The 17495-nt window shown below is 37.9% G+C and overlaps 2 protein-coding genes across 2 annotated transcripts; both read right to left on the bottom strand.

Annotated features, from left to right (window-relative positions):
- Positions 1–1634: 1634 nt before the first annotated feature.
- LOC140955738 (uncharacterized) lies at positions 1635–2269 on the bottom strand. Its single transcript, XM_073410197.1, has 2 exons — positions 2039–2269; positions 1635–1925 (listed from the first exon to the last, which is right to left on the bottom strand). The coding sequence occupies exons 1-2, from the start codon at positions 2267–2269 to the stop codon at positions 1635–1637; spliced, it is 522 nt and encodes a 173-aa protein (XP_073266298.1).
- A 1715-nt stretch (positions 2270–3984) lies between these two features.
- LOC118058468 (uncharacterized) lies at positions 3985–6751 on the bottom strand. The gene is made up of 2 exons (XM_035071173.2): positions 6442–6751; positions 3985–5978 (listed from the first exon to the last, which is right to left on the bottom strand). The coding sequence occupies exon 2, from the start codon at positions 5966–5968 to the stop codon at positions 4079–4081; it is 1890 nt and encodes a 629-aa protein (XP_034927064.1). The 5' UTR covers positions 5969–5978; positions 6442–6751; the 3' UTR covers positions 3985–4078.
- Between the last annotated feature and the right edge of the window lie 10744 nt (positions 6752–17495).

The following is a 17495-nucleotide window of genomic DNA, read 5'->3' as shown; positions in this document are numbered from 1 at the left end:
TCATGATTGGCTTCTTGATTAGAAGCATAAGCTAACTGTATTGGTTCCACATGTGCTTCAGATAGGCCCGACCAGTTCAGTTCCATCCATTTTGATTCTTCTTATTTCGTCTCCCCCTAAAGAAGAGAATCGGGTGGAAAAAATGTTTTTGTTTCCATGAAGGTGACATCCATAGAGATATAAATGCGATGCGAAGCAAGATCATAACATCTATAGCCTTTCTGATGAAATACATATCCCAGAAAAAAATATCGACGAGCACATGGATCCAGCTTAGTTCGCTGGTTCTTATGAAGATGGACATAAGCCACGCACCCAAACACATGGGGTGGAAGTATTAAGACTGAAGGCAGAGGAGTATGTTTTATAAGAACTTGTAATAGAGTTTGGAAAGTCAGCACTTTAGAAGGTAATCTGTTTAGGAGATGCACAGCAGTAGTAACTGCATCAGCCCAATACCGAGAGAGAGCATGAGCACTGATGAGGAGAGCTCTGCAGTTTCAAGAATATGTTGATTTTTCGCTCAGTAATACCGTTTTGTTGAGGAGTTTGAGGACATGAGGTTTCATGAAGAATGCCGTGAAGATTGAAATAATCACGAAATTGGTGATTAATATATTCACCACCATTGTCCGAACGAAGCACTTGAATCTTAGCAAAAAATTATGTGTTTACCATAGTATGAAATGATTTAAACACACTTAATACTTCATCTTTATGTTTTAGCAGATAGAGCCAAGTCATGCGGGTGCAGTCATCCACAAAAAACACAAACCATCTGAATCATGATATTGTATGAATTGGAGAAGGACCCCGCACATCAGAATGTATCAAAGAAAATGGAGTATCCTTTTTATTCAAATGCGCAAGATAAGTGACCCTATGGCTTTTTGCTAAGGTGCAGGTTTCACATTGAAAATCAAAATGTTGTACTTGAGAGAACAACTCTAGGAACAAGTGTTTCATATAAGTGAAGGACGGGTGTCCTAAACGATAGTGCCAAAGCCAAATCTCCTTCTCTTTTATTCCAACCGAGTGCTGCATATGATGTGCTCTTCCCATATGATGTGCAATAGAGTCCCCCTCTCTGAGAATGTCCTGAATAAGACAGAAGGTAGGATACATAAGCACAAGACAATTAAGATAAGAGGATATTTGGCTTACGGAGAGGAGCTTATGAGACAGAGATGGAACAAGTAATGTATTAGGCAGCTGCAATGTATGTCTAATATCATTGTGCCTGCACCAGTGACTGGGGAGATGACACCATTAGCATTGGCGATATTGGTACGTCTTGGTAAGGATGTTTTAATGAAATCTTGAGCAGTAGCGCTAGAGTCCAGTAGCCATGTACCACATTCAGCATCACATGGTGAATTAAAACAAACACAGCCAAGGTTACCTAGGTCTGAGGATGAGGAATTGTGAGGCTATAACTGTGGTGTAAAAGATAGGTGAGGTTCTGTATTAACCGCTGCTGCAGTGCCAAGATCCACTTCTTTATTAGTTGTGTCATGGTGTTTTTTGGCTTGGAGATCATTCCACCAATCTGGATACCCATGCAACTTGAAGCAATTTTCACGTGTATGCTTTTGATTTCCACAATGAGTGCATTTTAAGCCTTCAGTTGATGCTCAAGATTTCTGCTTCCCATGATGTATATTAGAAATAGAGTTGGTTGGCCTAAGTCGCAGTCCCTTGGTGGCGAGAACAACCCCAGGAATATTCTCGTTGTTAGTGATCATAACAGTCTGGCGACTTGCTTCACGGCGAACATAAGCATATGCTTGCTCAACAGTAGGGAATGGACGAAGTTGCAGTACATCTCCTCTGATTTTGTCCAGTTGGTTGTCAAAGCCATCCAAGAAAACATACACCCAGTCTTCTTGAATGATAATATTATACTTGTGAATATCAATTGCACACTCCATCGCCAAAAATCAATCTCACGACATAACCCCTGAAGGTCGTTGTAGTATTGTTCCAAAGTCCCTCCAGCTTGTTTGAGTTGTGTCACACGACGTCTCAGGTCATAAACCTGAGATGTATTACTTCCATCAAAATAAGCAATAGCAATGGAGTCCCACACCATCTTTGCAATGGGGAACCGCATAAAATTCCCTATTAACGAGGGATCCATCGAATTAATTAGCCATCCTTTGACAATGGCATTATCTGTACGCCATTTGTGAAAGAAAGGGTTTGTTGATGGTGATTGTGGAAGATCACCATTGATATATCCCAATTTGTCTTTGCCTGAGATGTACATCTCGACAACTTAGGACCAGAGGGCATAGTTGCTGCCGTTCAACTTGATGCTGATCGGAGAAGTAGGAGGCTCAGTAGTCATGGTCGGTGTTGGATTTTGCTAAGAGCCTCAGTGATTTTTGTGGTGAATTCTATAAACATGGACTCTAGTTGAGTTACATCAGAATGCTCTATACCAGCTTCTGAAGTCATGGTAGGCGGAGGGAAAAAGAGAAAGAAGAAAAACAAAGGCGAGTATTAGGGTTTTTGAAGCAAAAAAAGGGTAGAATGCTCTGATACCATGTCAGAATAATTACTCTTTATTTTATGATTGAGATTAACACGGTGGCTTGTTACATGTTTATACTACTAAAGTAAATCTTTTATTTTAGGCTATACATTTTCAGTTCCTATAATTATATCCTATAATTATGCTATCCTGAGATGGAACTTTAATATCTCCTATTCTTTCCATCTCTATTCCTATTACACATGTTTTACAGCTCATGCCAACATTAAACAGCATAGTAGGCTCATGCATGAACAGCATACCAAATTATTCATGCCAACATTAAACAGCATAGTAGGCTCATGCATGAACAGCATACCAAATTATTCATTCACAACATCTTTCACAGCATGAATCACGTTGAATAAAGTAAAATCTCAATTAAACAATAAAATGAAAGCAATAATAAAGTATAAAAGAAAAGATCTTACAATAAGAGAAAAGTATCGAATTGACGTAGAATCTTGATCCTCTTACAAAGTAAAGTAAGATTCTAAAGAATTGTTTTATAAGCTCAGTCATGCTTACGAATAGTTTTATATTATAATCTAACTTCTCTAACACGTTCAAGTGCAACAGCTATTTCTACTATAAATATTTCAACTAAATGTATCATACTTTCAAATATATTATAACATCATAAGCAAGAGAGAAAAAAAAGAAGAGAAAAAAACTTCCGAACTTAAGTAGAGAGACTTATAGAAATGAAGCAATTAGCGGCTGGCACATGTAACTCATACCTCCACAGCTAAAACGTACTTGAAGATTATGGAAAGAGGTGTTCCGGCGAGCTAATTTAATTACAGTTTGTGCAACCAACTTGAATTTTGTGTATTTTTTAGTCCCGGTTCCACAAAAGAGTGCTTCTTGTATATTAAAGATGCTGCAAGAACATGAATTTGTACAAATACTTTACTTCTTATCATCAATATGAAAGGATATTATAGACACCTGCTCTCATCACGATCATTACTACAAAATAAAAGGACCACTGGAATAAATTGCTTTCGATTGTCACAAGCTAAATCTTTATCATGAGCACAAATGACTTCCCATCCTCGATCTCAAGAAAATATATAATTCATGTAAAATGTGGACAGGAAATCAACAAGCTTGTAAAACTTTATCCCTTTTTCTCTTGCCCATAAATCAAGGAGAAAAGCTCCATCTAATGCTACAAGAAATAAAAGTTCATGAGTACGTTTAGGAAAACTTCGAGCTTATTGACGATTTCTTCTTCTTCTTCTTCTTCTTCTGTTTTTTTAATTTTATCTTAAGACAAAGGATATCTTTGAACTAACGTGTTATCATGTAAATAATATATGAACATGGATTTTGGCTTAAGAGAAAGGATATCTTTGAACTAACGCGTTGTCATATAAATAATATATGAATATGATAATTTAAGAAACCGAGAATTCAACCCTTTGTACATATAACAACGTATCAATCACAAACATGTAAAAATCTTATTATCAAAATAAACAAATGAAAAAAAGAAGAAGAAGGAATAATAACATATGCAAAGTACCAAGTAATTATTTACTTGTAGATACACTGCTCATTTATGCCAAGATGAGACATAAGAACGGCCACAAAAGTAAGCAGCTCTCCTCCTTGACTAAGTGCTTTTGCATGCTCTTTCCATCCACAATGAATCGCAGCAAAAGTTAGCATCTCCACCCACACTTGAGATATCATTTCCCATTTTCTTTCATCTGACCACCCATCCTCTGTCTCCAGCAAGTCCAATGCACTGGCGAGGTTGCGACCATCAGATAGCACTGACCCCTCGGTTTGTCCCTCTTCAACTTGAAAAGTGGCTTCTACGCTGGTTGACATGTACTTTGCTTCACCCATCTCTTTGGGTAGCATAAACGGCATATCACTCCGAAGATACAACATGTAACTAGCTAAAGATCTGCTTACTTTAACAAGAGGAGATTCAGTATGGCCTACGTGACAAAACCAAGTGGCAATGTGCCATAATAGGAAGCTTTCATGAAAGTCTATATCAACCACAGACCAACCAAATTTTTCAGAGCATTCGTTACTTCTGAGTGCATGATCACCTCTCTCTGCCAATATCATGATCCTTTGATCATCTTGGCAACTGTATCTTGAACGCATATCTAAGAGACGTTTGAAGATCAATTCCTTTAAATAACCATCCACATCCTCTTTCCATCTCCGAAAGTTGTGACCCTTGCTGATAAGATTTCCCATTGGTACACTAATTTGCTCATTATGCTTATGTATGGCATGTTGGTTCATAGATTCTTTCCACCTTTTTTTATGAATAAGAGACGACAGCCACCGAGAAGAATAAATAAATTGACAAATAGAATTCGCCAATGGCTCCCTTTTCTTGCTAAGCCAAAGCATAGTCCAATCAGAGAGAAGCATCCAAATGACTGAGTAAATATCAAGAACAATAGCTCCTCCTAGCAACAAGTATGATATAGTGATATCAATTTCGGAATAGGCTTTGGAGTTTCTGGCCATTATCCAGAATGCAAGTAGTGCAGAGGCAGAGAGTAGAAAGTTGATGGAGCGGAGAAAGAGGCGAGGCCGCAAGCCAACCCCAGTCATCGCCTTGGTGAAAAGGACATCAAACATGAAACCCAACTCCACTCCTATCAACTCGAATGCTTTGGCAGCAGACTTCCTCTTCAAGATATTATAGCTGCTCATATGAGTTGGATATGTAACAAGGTAATCTCCATATAGTAACTTCAAAGTTCGGAATAAGAAATGAGCTTCATGGAGATGTTTTGCCTCTGGTCTTATGCGATCAAATTCCAAAACTTCATCGCACCTTGTTGCATCCATGTTATCGAAGTCATCGCGTGGAATTTTGTTATCTAATTGCTCTCGTAGAAGCTTCCTTTCTTCGTTTGCGGACTCTCTAAACTTGTTGGAGCTTGCTAACCAAAGAACCAAAACCCTCTCCCCATATTTCATGATTCCGGCAATAAAGATAGGAATGGCTAAATATCTGAGAGGATCCTTGCTCCACCATGACCTCAATGATGCATAAAAGGACATCGAAAGTTGCGTTAATAGCTGAAGGACGTGCCTCGACCACAGTTCGTTGTCCTCTACTGCATAGGCAGTAAAGGTGTAAGGGCCACCAAGGTGGACAAGGAGCATCGATGACCAAAATGCCGGGGTGATGCTTTCATTTGTAGTGGTACAATTCGATCCCCCTTGATTACGAGTAATTGTACCTAATGAAAGAGTTGCCAACGGGTCAGCTGACGTATATGCTAGCCAAACCATCGTCCCAAGCCAGATTCCAGCTGTATACTTTCGTCGACTGCCTGTGATGGTGAGGAAAATTTGCAGCCAGAGACTTAGCAAAATCATTGAGCGAAGCTGCCAGTCGTTCCACAATGCGACAACACGTCCAGGTAAACTATACACATCCATGTTTGCTCCCCTTCATTATAAGCCAGACATGAAGTTTACTTAAAGATATATATACTAATCAATTAAACAAAATACCAGCTAATAATCACGTGCATAATCGAAATATATATATATTGAGAGAGAAAGGACTAAGAATTCATTTGAGTGAGAAATGTCTAAGAATTGTTCTGCATAATATATTGAGAGAGAAAGGACTAAGAATTGTTCTGCATAATCCAAATCATGCTTTAGTTTAAAGTACTATATGTAAAACAGTTCATGAGACATTACAAGGAATTATTTCATAAATTAGGTGGATGATGCTTAAGAATAATTTTATATTACATTCCCTAGCACATGCAAGACCAATTAATTTCTACCATCAATGGACTTTCAAATATAATACTGCACAAGGAAGAAAACAACTTTCAAATTTAAGCTCAGAGACTTGGAGAGAAATGAAGAAACGAAAGGGAGACGCATGCAACGCATACCTTAATTTACAGCCAAAATGTATCTGAATGCAAAGAGCAGTACTTGAGGTGGGATTTTGTGTATCTAGTCCCTCGTGCCACAAACCGCTCGCTCTCTGCACAAGCTAATTATTGTTGCGCTACCAACTTGAATGGTAATTGGTCACTGCGCTTTGCTTTTTATCATGAAATCAAAGGTTATTCTCAGGAAAGAATAAAACACTTTGCTCTCTGCACAAGCTAAAACGTTAAGATACTTTTTAACTACTCTGTATATAAGAATCATCATTAAGAATTAAAATGAGAAATGGAATATAAGGCTTTCAGTTTATGATTCTCATGAGCACAAATCCCTTCCTGTTCTGTCAAGCAACAACGTCATCTAAAATTCATAGCGGAGGTAATCAAAAGAATTACTGGAGATGAGCAAGCTTGGAGTGTAACGTTATTCCTCTTTCTATTTCTTTATCTTGTGAATAAAGAAGAAAGCTTCATGGCATATGGGGTCATCCCAAAAGTAAAAGCAGAAAATAAAAGCATTTTAATTAAGGGCTACCAAGTTGCTTTTCCTGTCACTCTTTTGGTTTAGACTCTTTTGGTTACCTTCTTACCTCAGCTATAAATTTTAGATAACGTTGTTGCTTGACAGGAGAGGATGGATATATATTTATATTAAATTAAATTAAAATTTAAAAAAAAAAAAAAAAAAAAAGACGAAGCTAATTGTGCTCTTAAAAACAATGAAACATGTGATAGCTTTTACTGTGTATTTACACAGTATTTCAATTTCTCATGACTTCTAGCGAGTTGTTGCCCAAACCTACAAACAAAACTGATTTTTATCCTTTCTTTTTATTTTATGACTGTATCAATTAACATCAGGTCGCGGATGGACCGTCGAGGACCGGTCAGGTTTTCAAACTATATTTTTTCCATGGGATACATGATAATGATTAATTAACGTGTGATGAGGGTGTAGTTGTTGGGTCTACATCGACAAAACCACCATGGTGGTGATGAACCTTGATGGTGAAAGTGTTTCAAGATGATAATGGCTGTAGGGAATTCCGACCGGTGATGTACTGATATTTGTTCTCGGGAGGGCAAGCACACTGACACAATATTTAACGTGGTTCAGCAAACCGCCTACATCCACGGGAGAAGTCATTTGATTATATAGGGAGAGAACAAGATTTACAACAATAGAGGAGGAGGAATCATCTCCTCTTTGGCAACTCTCAACCTCACTCTATTTCTCTCTTCTCAGTGCTGCAATGGCAGCTACTGCTGGCTGCCCTTGGCAGCCCACTCTCTCCTATATTTCTCACATCTTTCTTTCTCTCAACTCTCTCTCATTTAGCTCTCAAGATGGTGCCTATATATAGCATGATGGTGCCACCAACTCCAACCTTATTTTCAACAAAGGTGGATGGTCAAAGTCAATGTTAGGCACCTTAAATGGCAACACACCTAACAATCACCCCCTTTGACATTTATATGGGCAATTGTCCTCTTGCTTCTTCAGCACAATCTTGCATCCTGTAACTCTTCCAAGCTTACCATTCCGAGAGCATCTGCGGCTAAGTTTACAAGTACTCGCCAAACCTTTCAATCACCAGAGTCAACCAAGCACCCCTTTGCTCACTCCAAAGGATCACTTCAACCAGATGGTTTGTCACATCTCATCTGAAGAGTGTTTAACGCTTGTCTCTGGAACAACATTCCCCTTCAAGCATATCAACCATGCTTGGCCCGGAATGATTTATCAAGCCTCACATCAAGGCTTACAACACCCCCTCAAACTGATATTCCCAAGTGCGACAGTCATTGAGCATTTTAATGTGATCACGAGCTCACCACTCTTCCAAGAGTCTACTCATCCAGGAGTTGCGTCTGCCCTCTGTTCCACCTTAGGAACCACGCCTTACTTCTCCATGAGTCTCTCACTCTTAATCTCAAGAGTTCGGGTAGCTATCCACCTTTACTTATGGGGGCAGCCCATTACAGGTTGATCCATATCAATCTTCATACTCTGAGTATTACAATGCCATCTCCGAGCTCACCACCTTGACAAGAGTCAACTTGTTCCCGGAACCTGCGCATGCCCTCTGCTCATTCATAGCAGTCGCGTCTTAATGCTCCACAAGTCACCTATTTATTGTTCAAGGCAAATGTCTTCTAGCTCATTAATCTTTAGCATGGGGGCAATATCCATGAAAGTCAATCCTGCATTTGTCTTCATACTCATCATAGCCACTTCATTGGCTATACACTTGTCCACTCATATCTAGCCATCACATCAGCTCGAGGGCGTTCTGATCTGGGGCTCCTATCATGGCCCACACACCTTCTTCTGAGGTGTCTCCGATCGTTGTCAAGCGGCGGTCTAAATCTGGGGCTCCTATCATGGCCCACACACCTTCTTCTGAGGTGTCTCCGCTCGTCGTCATGTGGCGGTCTAAATCTGGGGCTCCTATCATGGCCACACACCTTCTTCTGAGGTGTTTCCGCTCGTCGTCATGCGGCGGTTTGAATCTGGGCTCACATCGTGGCCCACACCTTTCTCTGAGGTGTCTCCGCCCGTTGTTATACGGCGGTCTGCAATGGGCTCACATTATGGCCCTCACACCATACATCCGAGGTGTTTTTGCTCATCATGAGACGGCCTGAACATGGACTCATATCAAGGTCCTCACACCTTTCATCTGAGGTGTCTCCGCCTGTCATCATGAGACAACCTGATCTTGGACTCATATCATGGTCCTCACACCTTTTGTCTAAGGTGTCTTCGCCTGTCGTCATGAGACGGTCTGAACATGGACTCATATCAAGGTCCTCACACCTTTTGTCTGAGGTGTCTCCGCCTATCATCATAAGACAACCTGATCTTGGACTCATATCATGGTCCTCACACCTTCTGTCTAAGGTGTCTTCGCCTGTCGTCATGAGACGGTCTGAACATGGACTCATATCATGGTCCTCACACCTTTCATCTGAGGTGTCTCTAATCTTAGCCCATACACCTACCATCTGAGGTGTCTATACTCGTCATCATGAGACGGCCACATCCTCCTTCATAGGGGATGTCTCTAGTGGCTTCAAGATTCTCTACCACCATGTGGACTTGGGAGAGATCACTACCACTAATCACATAGAAAGAGAAAGTTGTGGTGCACTCTTCACAGTTTTCCATCTCATTTTCTATGTTTGGAGCTTCTATCCATTTTTGCTTGATAGCTCCACCCACACCAACTCTCTTTGGTGTCTTCGCCTTTCATCATAGGCGTTCGCACCCCCTTAATTCGGTGCTTCTGCAACAGCTCATCTTTCCATCCTTGCATGCATTGGAAAGGTCCTCACTTGTTGCCTTTATCAAGAGCACAAGAGACTTCTTGTTGTACAACTTTTTTCTCACAGTCTCTGCTCTGAGCTTCATCTGGGAACTCTTCTTCTCCTTGCACCTATTGTCTCATTACAATACCTTGTTGGATCCTACGGGTACTCCTGCACAATCTCCGTGTGCTCTCGTGCAATTCCGGTTCTCCAGATTTCTCCCTATTCTTTGCTTTTATGTTTGACAGCAGCTCATCCTGTCACAACATTTATCCAAGTCAAAATAGGGTGTCAATGTTTATCCCCTTGTTGTATTTGTCTTCCATTATCAGGGTCTTCATTAATTCTCCCTTCGAGAAATCACAGTCACCGAATCTAACTTCTTTGGAGAAATCACCACTTCATCAGATCCTTGAACATATGGAACCCAACTGTTCCTTTATGTCGTCATCGTGCTAGTCTTCAACAGTTTCATTACAAACTGTTACATATACAAAAATAGTATTGTGTGAATGATCCTTCAACTAAGCAAGTTCCCAGGAAAGATTTGGAGGGGTCACACTAGTCCCGCTTAAAACCCAATCTCCTAGACAGAACTTCTTAGAACGTATCTATCCACCGTACTGCCTTTTTGTATATACAACCATTTGCTAGCTTTGTTGCGGCTTTCCTTTACAAGTGATTTGGGATATCCCGGTTTTATACCTGATTTCTCAACATCTGGCGAGACTACCAGTGCTTAGATTCGTCAAGATTGGTCTTCATCAGTTTCCACTCTCCACCTCAAATCGTCCACATGATCGGGTGTCTAGAGAGTCCCAATTTTGCCTTCCATCAAGGCAATTAAATTTTCCCACTTAATAGTTCAGCACACATAATTGGGCAAATGTGTGTACCTTCTTCTTCTTCATCTCCATCAACCACCATGATGACCTTATGCCTCCTGATCGGGCAATCTCTCTTTAATAATTCACCACCACCATTTTTGGTCTCGAATCTCAACGATCGGACCATACCATTGCATCCGGAATGATCAAATTAGCTGGAAACATGTCTTGAATCGTCCAAATCGCACATCAGACGGCTATGATTTGATCAAAAAAATTTTGTCCTGATCAACGGCTCAGATTCAATCTCAGATCCGGTTGCACGTAGGATTAGCTACACTGGATCCTATCCCTCGGCTCGCGGCTCGGCTCAACTCCAATTCGGCTCGGCTCGGCTCGGCTCGGCTCAACTCGACTCGGCTCGCGTCTGATGACGTGGCAGGGGGTCCCACTATGCTGACATGTCTGGTGACTAGTCAATGTCTTGCTGACTGTGTATGCTGATGTCATCCTTGCGTCATGCTCATGTCATCCTTTGCATGGTACTGTTCATGATACCGTCACTGTTCATGACTATTGTTCACATGGGTCGGGTCAACTGGTATTCGGGTCGGGTCAACTCATCCGGGTGAAGAAGACGCGTGGGGCACGTGGGGCGCGTGGGCAGACACCTTGCCGGAGAGTGATGGAGAGTGCAGCCATGTCTGACGTCCGATTTTGACGCCGTTTTCACCAGTGGCTTCGTATCGGCCTCCTCTACACGGTGGTATGGTCAAAACACCATTTTGACAACTTTCATTTTTGAGCAAAAAATCAAACACCATTTAAACCATATGCTCTGATACCAATTGTAGGGAATTCCGACCGGTGATGTACTGATATTTGCTCTCGGGAGGGCAAGCACACTGACACAATATTTAATGTGGTTCGGCAAACCACCTACATCCACGGGAGAAGTCATTTGATTATATAGGGAGAGAACAAGATTTACAACAATAGAGGAGGAGGAATCATCTCCTCTTTGGCAACTCTCAACCTCACTCTATTTCTCTCTTCTTAGTGCTGCAATGGCAGCTACTGCTGGCTGCCCTTGGCAGCCCATTCTCTCCTATATTTCTCACATCTTTCTTTCTCTCAGCTCTCTCTCATTTAGCTCTCAAGATGGTGCCTATATATAGCATGATGGTGCCACCAACTCCAACCTTATTTTCAACAAAGGTGAATGGTCAAAGTCAATGTTAGGCACATTAAATGGCAACACACCTAACAATGGCAATACACAGCCAAGTGACATGAAGGATTTTCATGTATGGAGAGGGATGGAAAGTTGGCAGTGCTTTATTTTTGGCAGTATATTGTAGTGCTAGACTGGAAAAGTGATCTGGTTTAGTTGATACTAGTTACATGCCCCGCGTGATGCCGCGGGTCAATTATGTTTTGCATTTCAAAAATAGTCAAGATTTAAAAGTATTAGGGTTTTTTGTAAAGTTATTCCCAAGAGTCTCAATTTTGGTTGCATCGCTAGATTCAAGAGTAATGTTTATAATAATAATAATAACATTAAACTTGGGTTAACCCTTAGCATAAAAGTGCTTAGACTACAATATCAGATCCAATAGCATTAGACGTGGGTCTAATTGCAAGGTCGTGTCATAAAAGTGAGATAATAAAATAGATTAGTTAAAAAAAAAACCAACAGGAAGAAAAAAAACTAATGAGAAAAAAAATATGAATTAATTGGGTTAACCCTTCAAACCGGGTTAACCCTTCAAACCAGGTTAACCCGTCATACCTTAAATTCGCATCATGAAAGTTTGATAATTAAAAAAAAAATACAAATTAATGGGTTAACCCATAATTAACTAGGCTAACTCGTCAAACCAGGTTAACCTGTCAAATCCGGAATCCGTGTAATGAAAGTTTGATAACTAAATAGAAAAAAATTTAACATTAACAATTTAAATTAAACAGAAAAAATTAATTAAAAAAAAAAAACAAAGGCATCAGTCTTTTCACTGTAGACTGCACTGTGCAGTCCACAGTCAAAGGCATGAAAACAACAAACAAACAAACAAAAATAAAACTAAAGGCATCAGCCGAAAACTACTTAGAAAAAAAAAATTTAATATTAATAAACTAAATTAATTAAATAAAATTAATTAAAAAGAAAAAAAAACCTCTAAGAAGAAAAAAAAAATACTAAATAGAAAGAAATTTAACATTAACAAACTAAACTAAACGAAAAAAAATTAAAAAAGAAAAAAAAAAGAGCAAAAAAAATTTCAGGTTAACTCATCAAACCAAGTTAACCTGTTAAACCCGGGATCCGTGTCATGAATGTCTGGTAACTAAATAAAAAAAAAGTGAACATTAACAAACTAAACTAAACAAAAACAAATCTGGGTTAACTCGTCAAACCATGCTACCCCGTTAAACCCAAGATCTGTGTTGTCATAACCCAATTTTTGACCATTTTATTTTAATTATTTTATTTACTGAAAAAATGCTAAAAAAATGATGAAAAAACAAGTAAAAATAAAATAAATGAAGAATTAATTAAAATTTGGGTTAAGGGCAACATGATTGATAAGCTGTGAGACTTAATTAAGTTTGGAAATTGATTTAATTAATCCAATCAAGGGTTTAATTGGAAAATTGATAAGTTTTGAGACTTAATTGAGCTTGGAATTAATTTAATTAATCCAATTAAGGGTTTAATTGGAGAATTGATAAGTTTTATGACTTAATTAAGCTTGAAAATTAATTTAATTAATTCAATCAAGGGTTTAATTGGACAATTGATAAGTTTTTGGACTTAATTGGCTTGGACTTAATTGAAGAAATATTAAAGTTTGGGGTCAAAATTGAAAAATTAAAATCCAAGGGCTACATTGAAATTTTCGCGCAAATGCAGGGGGGCAATTACAGTTTAAACCAGGGGCTTAATTACAAAACTTTTAAAACTTCAAGGGCCAAAATGAAAAACACAAAAAACGGTGCCGTTTCTCAGCACTATTCATCTTCTTCAACGCTTCAGCTGCCGACCGCCACCATTACTCCTACAATAACAGTCGATTGATTACCTGGTAACGGTGGAATGCTGTGGCTATAAAGCCGGAGGAGACAAGAAAAAAGGGGGCCATGAACGGGGGAGAAAAGGCAGAACCGAAAAGCCATTGGAGACCAGACTAGCACCGCGAGCTTCATTAGACTTCACCAAGCATCTCCCTCACAGCTCATGAGCAAGGCCAACAGTTGCTGATTCCATTGAGTGTAGCGACAACAGTTCTTCCATAGTTGCGCCATTTCACATTAGCAGCAATGATTTCTGCACTGTGAGCAGTAGTGGAAGACCTTCATCCCCAGCAGCTTCCTCCATTTCAAGCAACCCCACCATCGTCTTTGTCCCTTCATCTAAGAACTGAAGGTGATCTCAAACCAGGAGCAAAGGAGACGTAAACTCAACCCATCGGACGAAAGTGTAGAGACGAGAACCGGCGTTGACCATCGTCTTCACAGTCTTCAGCAACCGGCCTCTAGAACCAGAGGCAGCAGAACAAAGAAGACGACACCGAGAACGTGGTAGAACCAGAGACAGAGGACGGAAGATGAAGAAGAAAAAGCAGAGGACAGAGAGAGAAGTGATATAGAGAGGGGCAGAAGGAGAAGGAAACCAGAAATAAAAAGAAGGCAGAGAGAAAGAAGACCAGAAAAAGGGACAAACCAAACGCAGGAGGAGAAAGTAACATTAACCGGCCGGCCCTCCATTACTGTCATCACATCTTCAAGTGCAGCTACCAGGTAAGTAATCTTCTCTTTCCCCGCTTTTCATTTTTAATTCACCGGTTACTGTTCACTTTAGATTTTAATTCATTTCCTGCTTTCTTTCTTTTTTTTTTGCCCAGCCGGGTCACTGGCTTGGGCCAGTGACCGGGCTGGAGTGGGCTGGGTCTAGCCCACCCATGTGGGCTGAGCTGGACCCAACCCAAAAAAAAATAAAAATAATAAAAAATAATAAAAAACATAAAAATAAAAAATATGTACGCATGAATAAAAATAATGTAAATTTATTGGTTTATTCACTGACGCCAGAGTCAGAAATAAAAATATCAGTTTAAATTTATATTATTTTTATTCGTTGTGTTTTTTTTTATTTTTGTTTAGCTAGAAAAATAAAAAATGTGTGCATAAATAAAAAGTATGTGTAAAAATAAATTTATTTTTATTTATTTATTTACTGGCGCTAGAGTAGGGAATAAAAAAATATATTGATCTAATTTTTATCGTAGCTACGAATTTTTACCAACACCAGAGTTGGAATTATTCGGGCTCGAATATTCATTGGCGCCAGAGTCAGGAATATTATAAACAAATCATCACAGCATACAAAAATAAATATTTAGCAATTTAAGACAAAACCAACAATGCAGTTTGCCTTAGGCAGAACGTTTAAGGGGTGATAATATCTTCCCTTTTACGTAACCAATCCCGAGCCATAGAATCTCTGTTGACCAGCTAGGGTTCCTAGTGACCATAATACTAGGTGGCGACTCCTCAAACGAGACATTTTTGCCTTAAAAGAATCGGATGCCAGAAATCTGTTCTTTTTTCTTAATTCAAGAGAATTATTTTTAGGACCGCCGCGATGTCGGGTGTGACATGTGTCATGAAAGTCTGATAACTAAATAAAAAAAAATTAACATTAACAAACTAAGTAAAACAAAAACATTTATGAAATTAATTAAAAAAAAACATTGACGGGTCAACCTGGAATTAACTGGGTTCACCTGTGAAACCAGGTTAACCCGCGAAACTCGGGATATGTGTCATGAAAGTCTAATAACTAAATATAAAGAAATTTAACATTAACAAACTAAACTAGATGAAAAAAATTAATTAAAAAGAATAAAAAGCAAAAAAAATTATATTTTAACTTGTCAAACCAAGTTAACCCATTAAATCCGGTAAACGTGTTATGAAAGTCTGACCACTAAATAAAAAAATTAAATATTAATAAACTAAATTAAACAAAAAATATTTGTTAAAAAAAAAACAAAGGAAGAAGCAAAAAAAATCCCAAAAAACATAAAAAACCAGCTAAAAAAACTAAGACAACATAAAAAAAAAAAAAAAAAACACCTAAGGAATCAGTGTTTTATTGTGGAAATGAAAAAATTAATTAAAAAGAAAAACCAGGAAAAAAAATCTGAGTTAACGTGTTAAACCTGGAATGCATGTTATAAAAGTTTGAGATAGAAAAAAATTTAACATTAACAAAAAAAAATTAAAAAAATATCCATTAAAAAAAAACAAAGAAAAAAAAAGCAAAAAGTAAAAAAAAAATGAATTAATTGGGTTAACCCTCAAACCAAGTTAACCCGTCAAACCTGGGATTCGCGTCATAAAAGTTTGATAACTGTATAGAAAAAAAAATTGACGGGTTAACCCATAATTAATTTGGTTAACCTATGAAACCAGGTTAACCCATAATTAATTTAACAAAATAAATTAAATAAAAATTTTAATAAAAAAGAAAAACCAGAAAAAAAAATCTAGGTTAACCCGTTAAACCCGGAATGCGTGTTATAAAAGTTTGAGATACAAAAAAATTTAACATTAACAAAAAAAAATTAAAAAATATCCATTAAAAAAAACAAAGAAAAAAATGAAGAAAAAAAAAGCAAAAAGTTAAAAATAAAAAAAATAAAAAACATTTCAGCTTTTAGTACAGAGTCTACAGACTGCAGTAAAAAAAAACTTTGCTCTTTTAGTTATAGTTTTAACTGAGGGTATTAATAATTTATTTTCCATGATGGTTTTGCCACGAGGTTTTTGTTTTTTCCAAGAACTAGACCTCTGTCGTATTATTGTCAATGAGTGTGTTGTCATTTTATAAGCTGTGATAGTACATGACTCTGCTTCTTCTTCATGCTAGCTTTGATGTTCATCATTTGTCCTTTACTTTTTCAGGTTTGGTAGCTGTAGTTTTTCTTGCTTGATTTAGAGAGGGGCTGCCGGATTAGTGTGTGTGTGTTGCAGCTTTCCTTATTCAGTTTTTTTTCTTTTCTTTTCTTGCTTGCTTCCTCATGATTTCTGTTTCGTTGCTCCAATATTTTTCTCTTTGGTCTTGTTTTATCTATGTCTTTGTGGTTTGTTATTTTTTATGAAAGATTGATGAGTTTGCTTTTTTCTTTTTCTTTTTTCAGTTTATTAGATCTTTAACGGCTTCCATTCTTCCTTTTGACATGTTGGTTAGGTTTCTTTGTTTAAGTTAGCTACTTGGGCGTATTATGTTGGAAATAAAAAAAAGTGTGGTATAAGATCAACTAAGCAATGCAATATTAAAAAGAAGTGTTTTTCTTTTTTATTTCACTCTCTATATATTAATTAATAATACCTCATATATAGGCATAAAGTCCTCGATTATAAAAAAAATTAAATTTACAATGGAAAAAACTTATATGAATAAGAAAAGCATTATGCCGACTTAACCATTTGACAAATTCATTTAATTCAAGTCAATCGGCTCCTCTATTCTTTAGAAAAACTAAAATCTAGTTTACTTTCAACATCTCCTTTTAAATTTGATTTTGTTATAATTCCCAATATGTCTCTTATTTTGGAAAACATATCATATTCGAGTAGCATTGTGAAAATATTCGTGATTTGGTCTTAAGTCTTCACATACTTGACTTTAACTTCTTTATTTGCAATGCAATATTTTAGATAATGAAATCTTATATCAATATGCTTCCTTCTATCATGAAATATTAGATTCCTTACTGATGTAATGCCTGATGAGTTGTCCACATAAATTTCAATAGGTTTCTTTTGTGATATTCCAATTCCTTCAATAATCTCCTTAGTCATATAGAATGACAAACACATGATATAGTAGCTATATCTCCAGCTTCA

The sequence above is a fragment of the Populus alba genome, chromosome 6, assembly GCF_005239225.2.
Source record: "Populus alba chromosome 6, ASM523922v2, whole genome shotgun sequence".
Classification (NCBI taxonomy): domain Eukaryota; kingdom Viridiplantae; phylum Streptophyta; class Magnoliopsida; order Malpighiales; family Salicaceae; genus Populus; species Populus alba.
The sequence above is the reverse complement of the archived record's forward strand: the minus strand, read 5'-3'. Positions and strand labels throughout refer to the sequence as shown.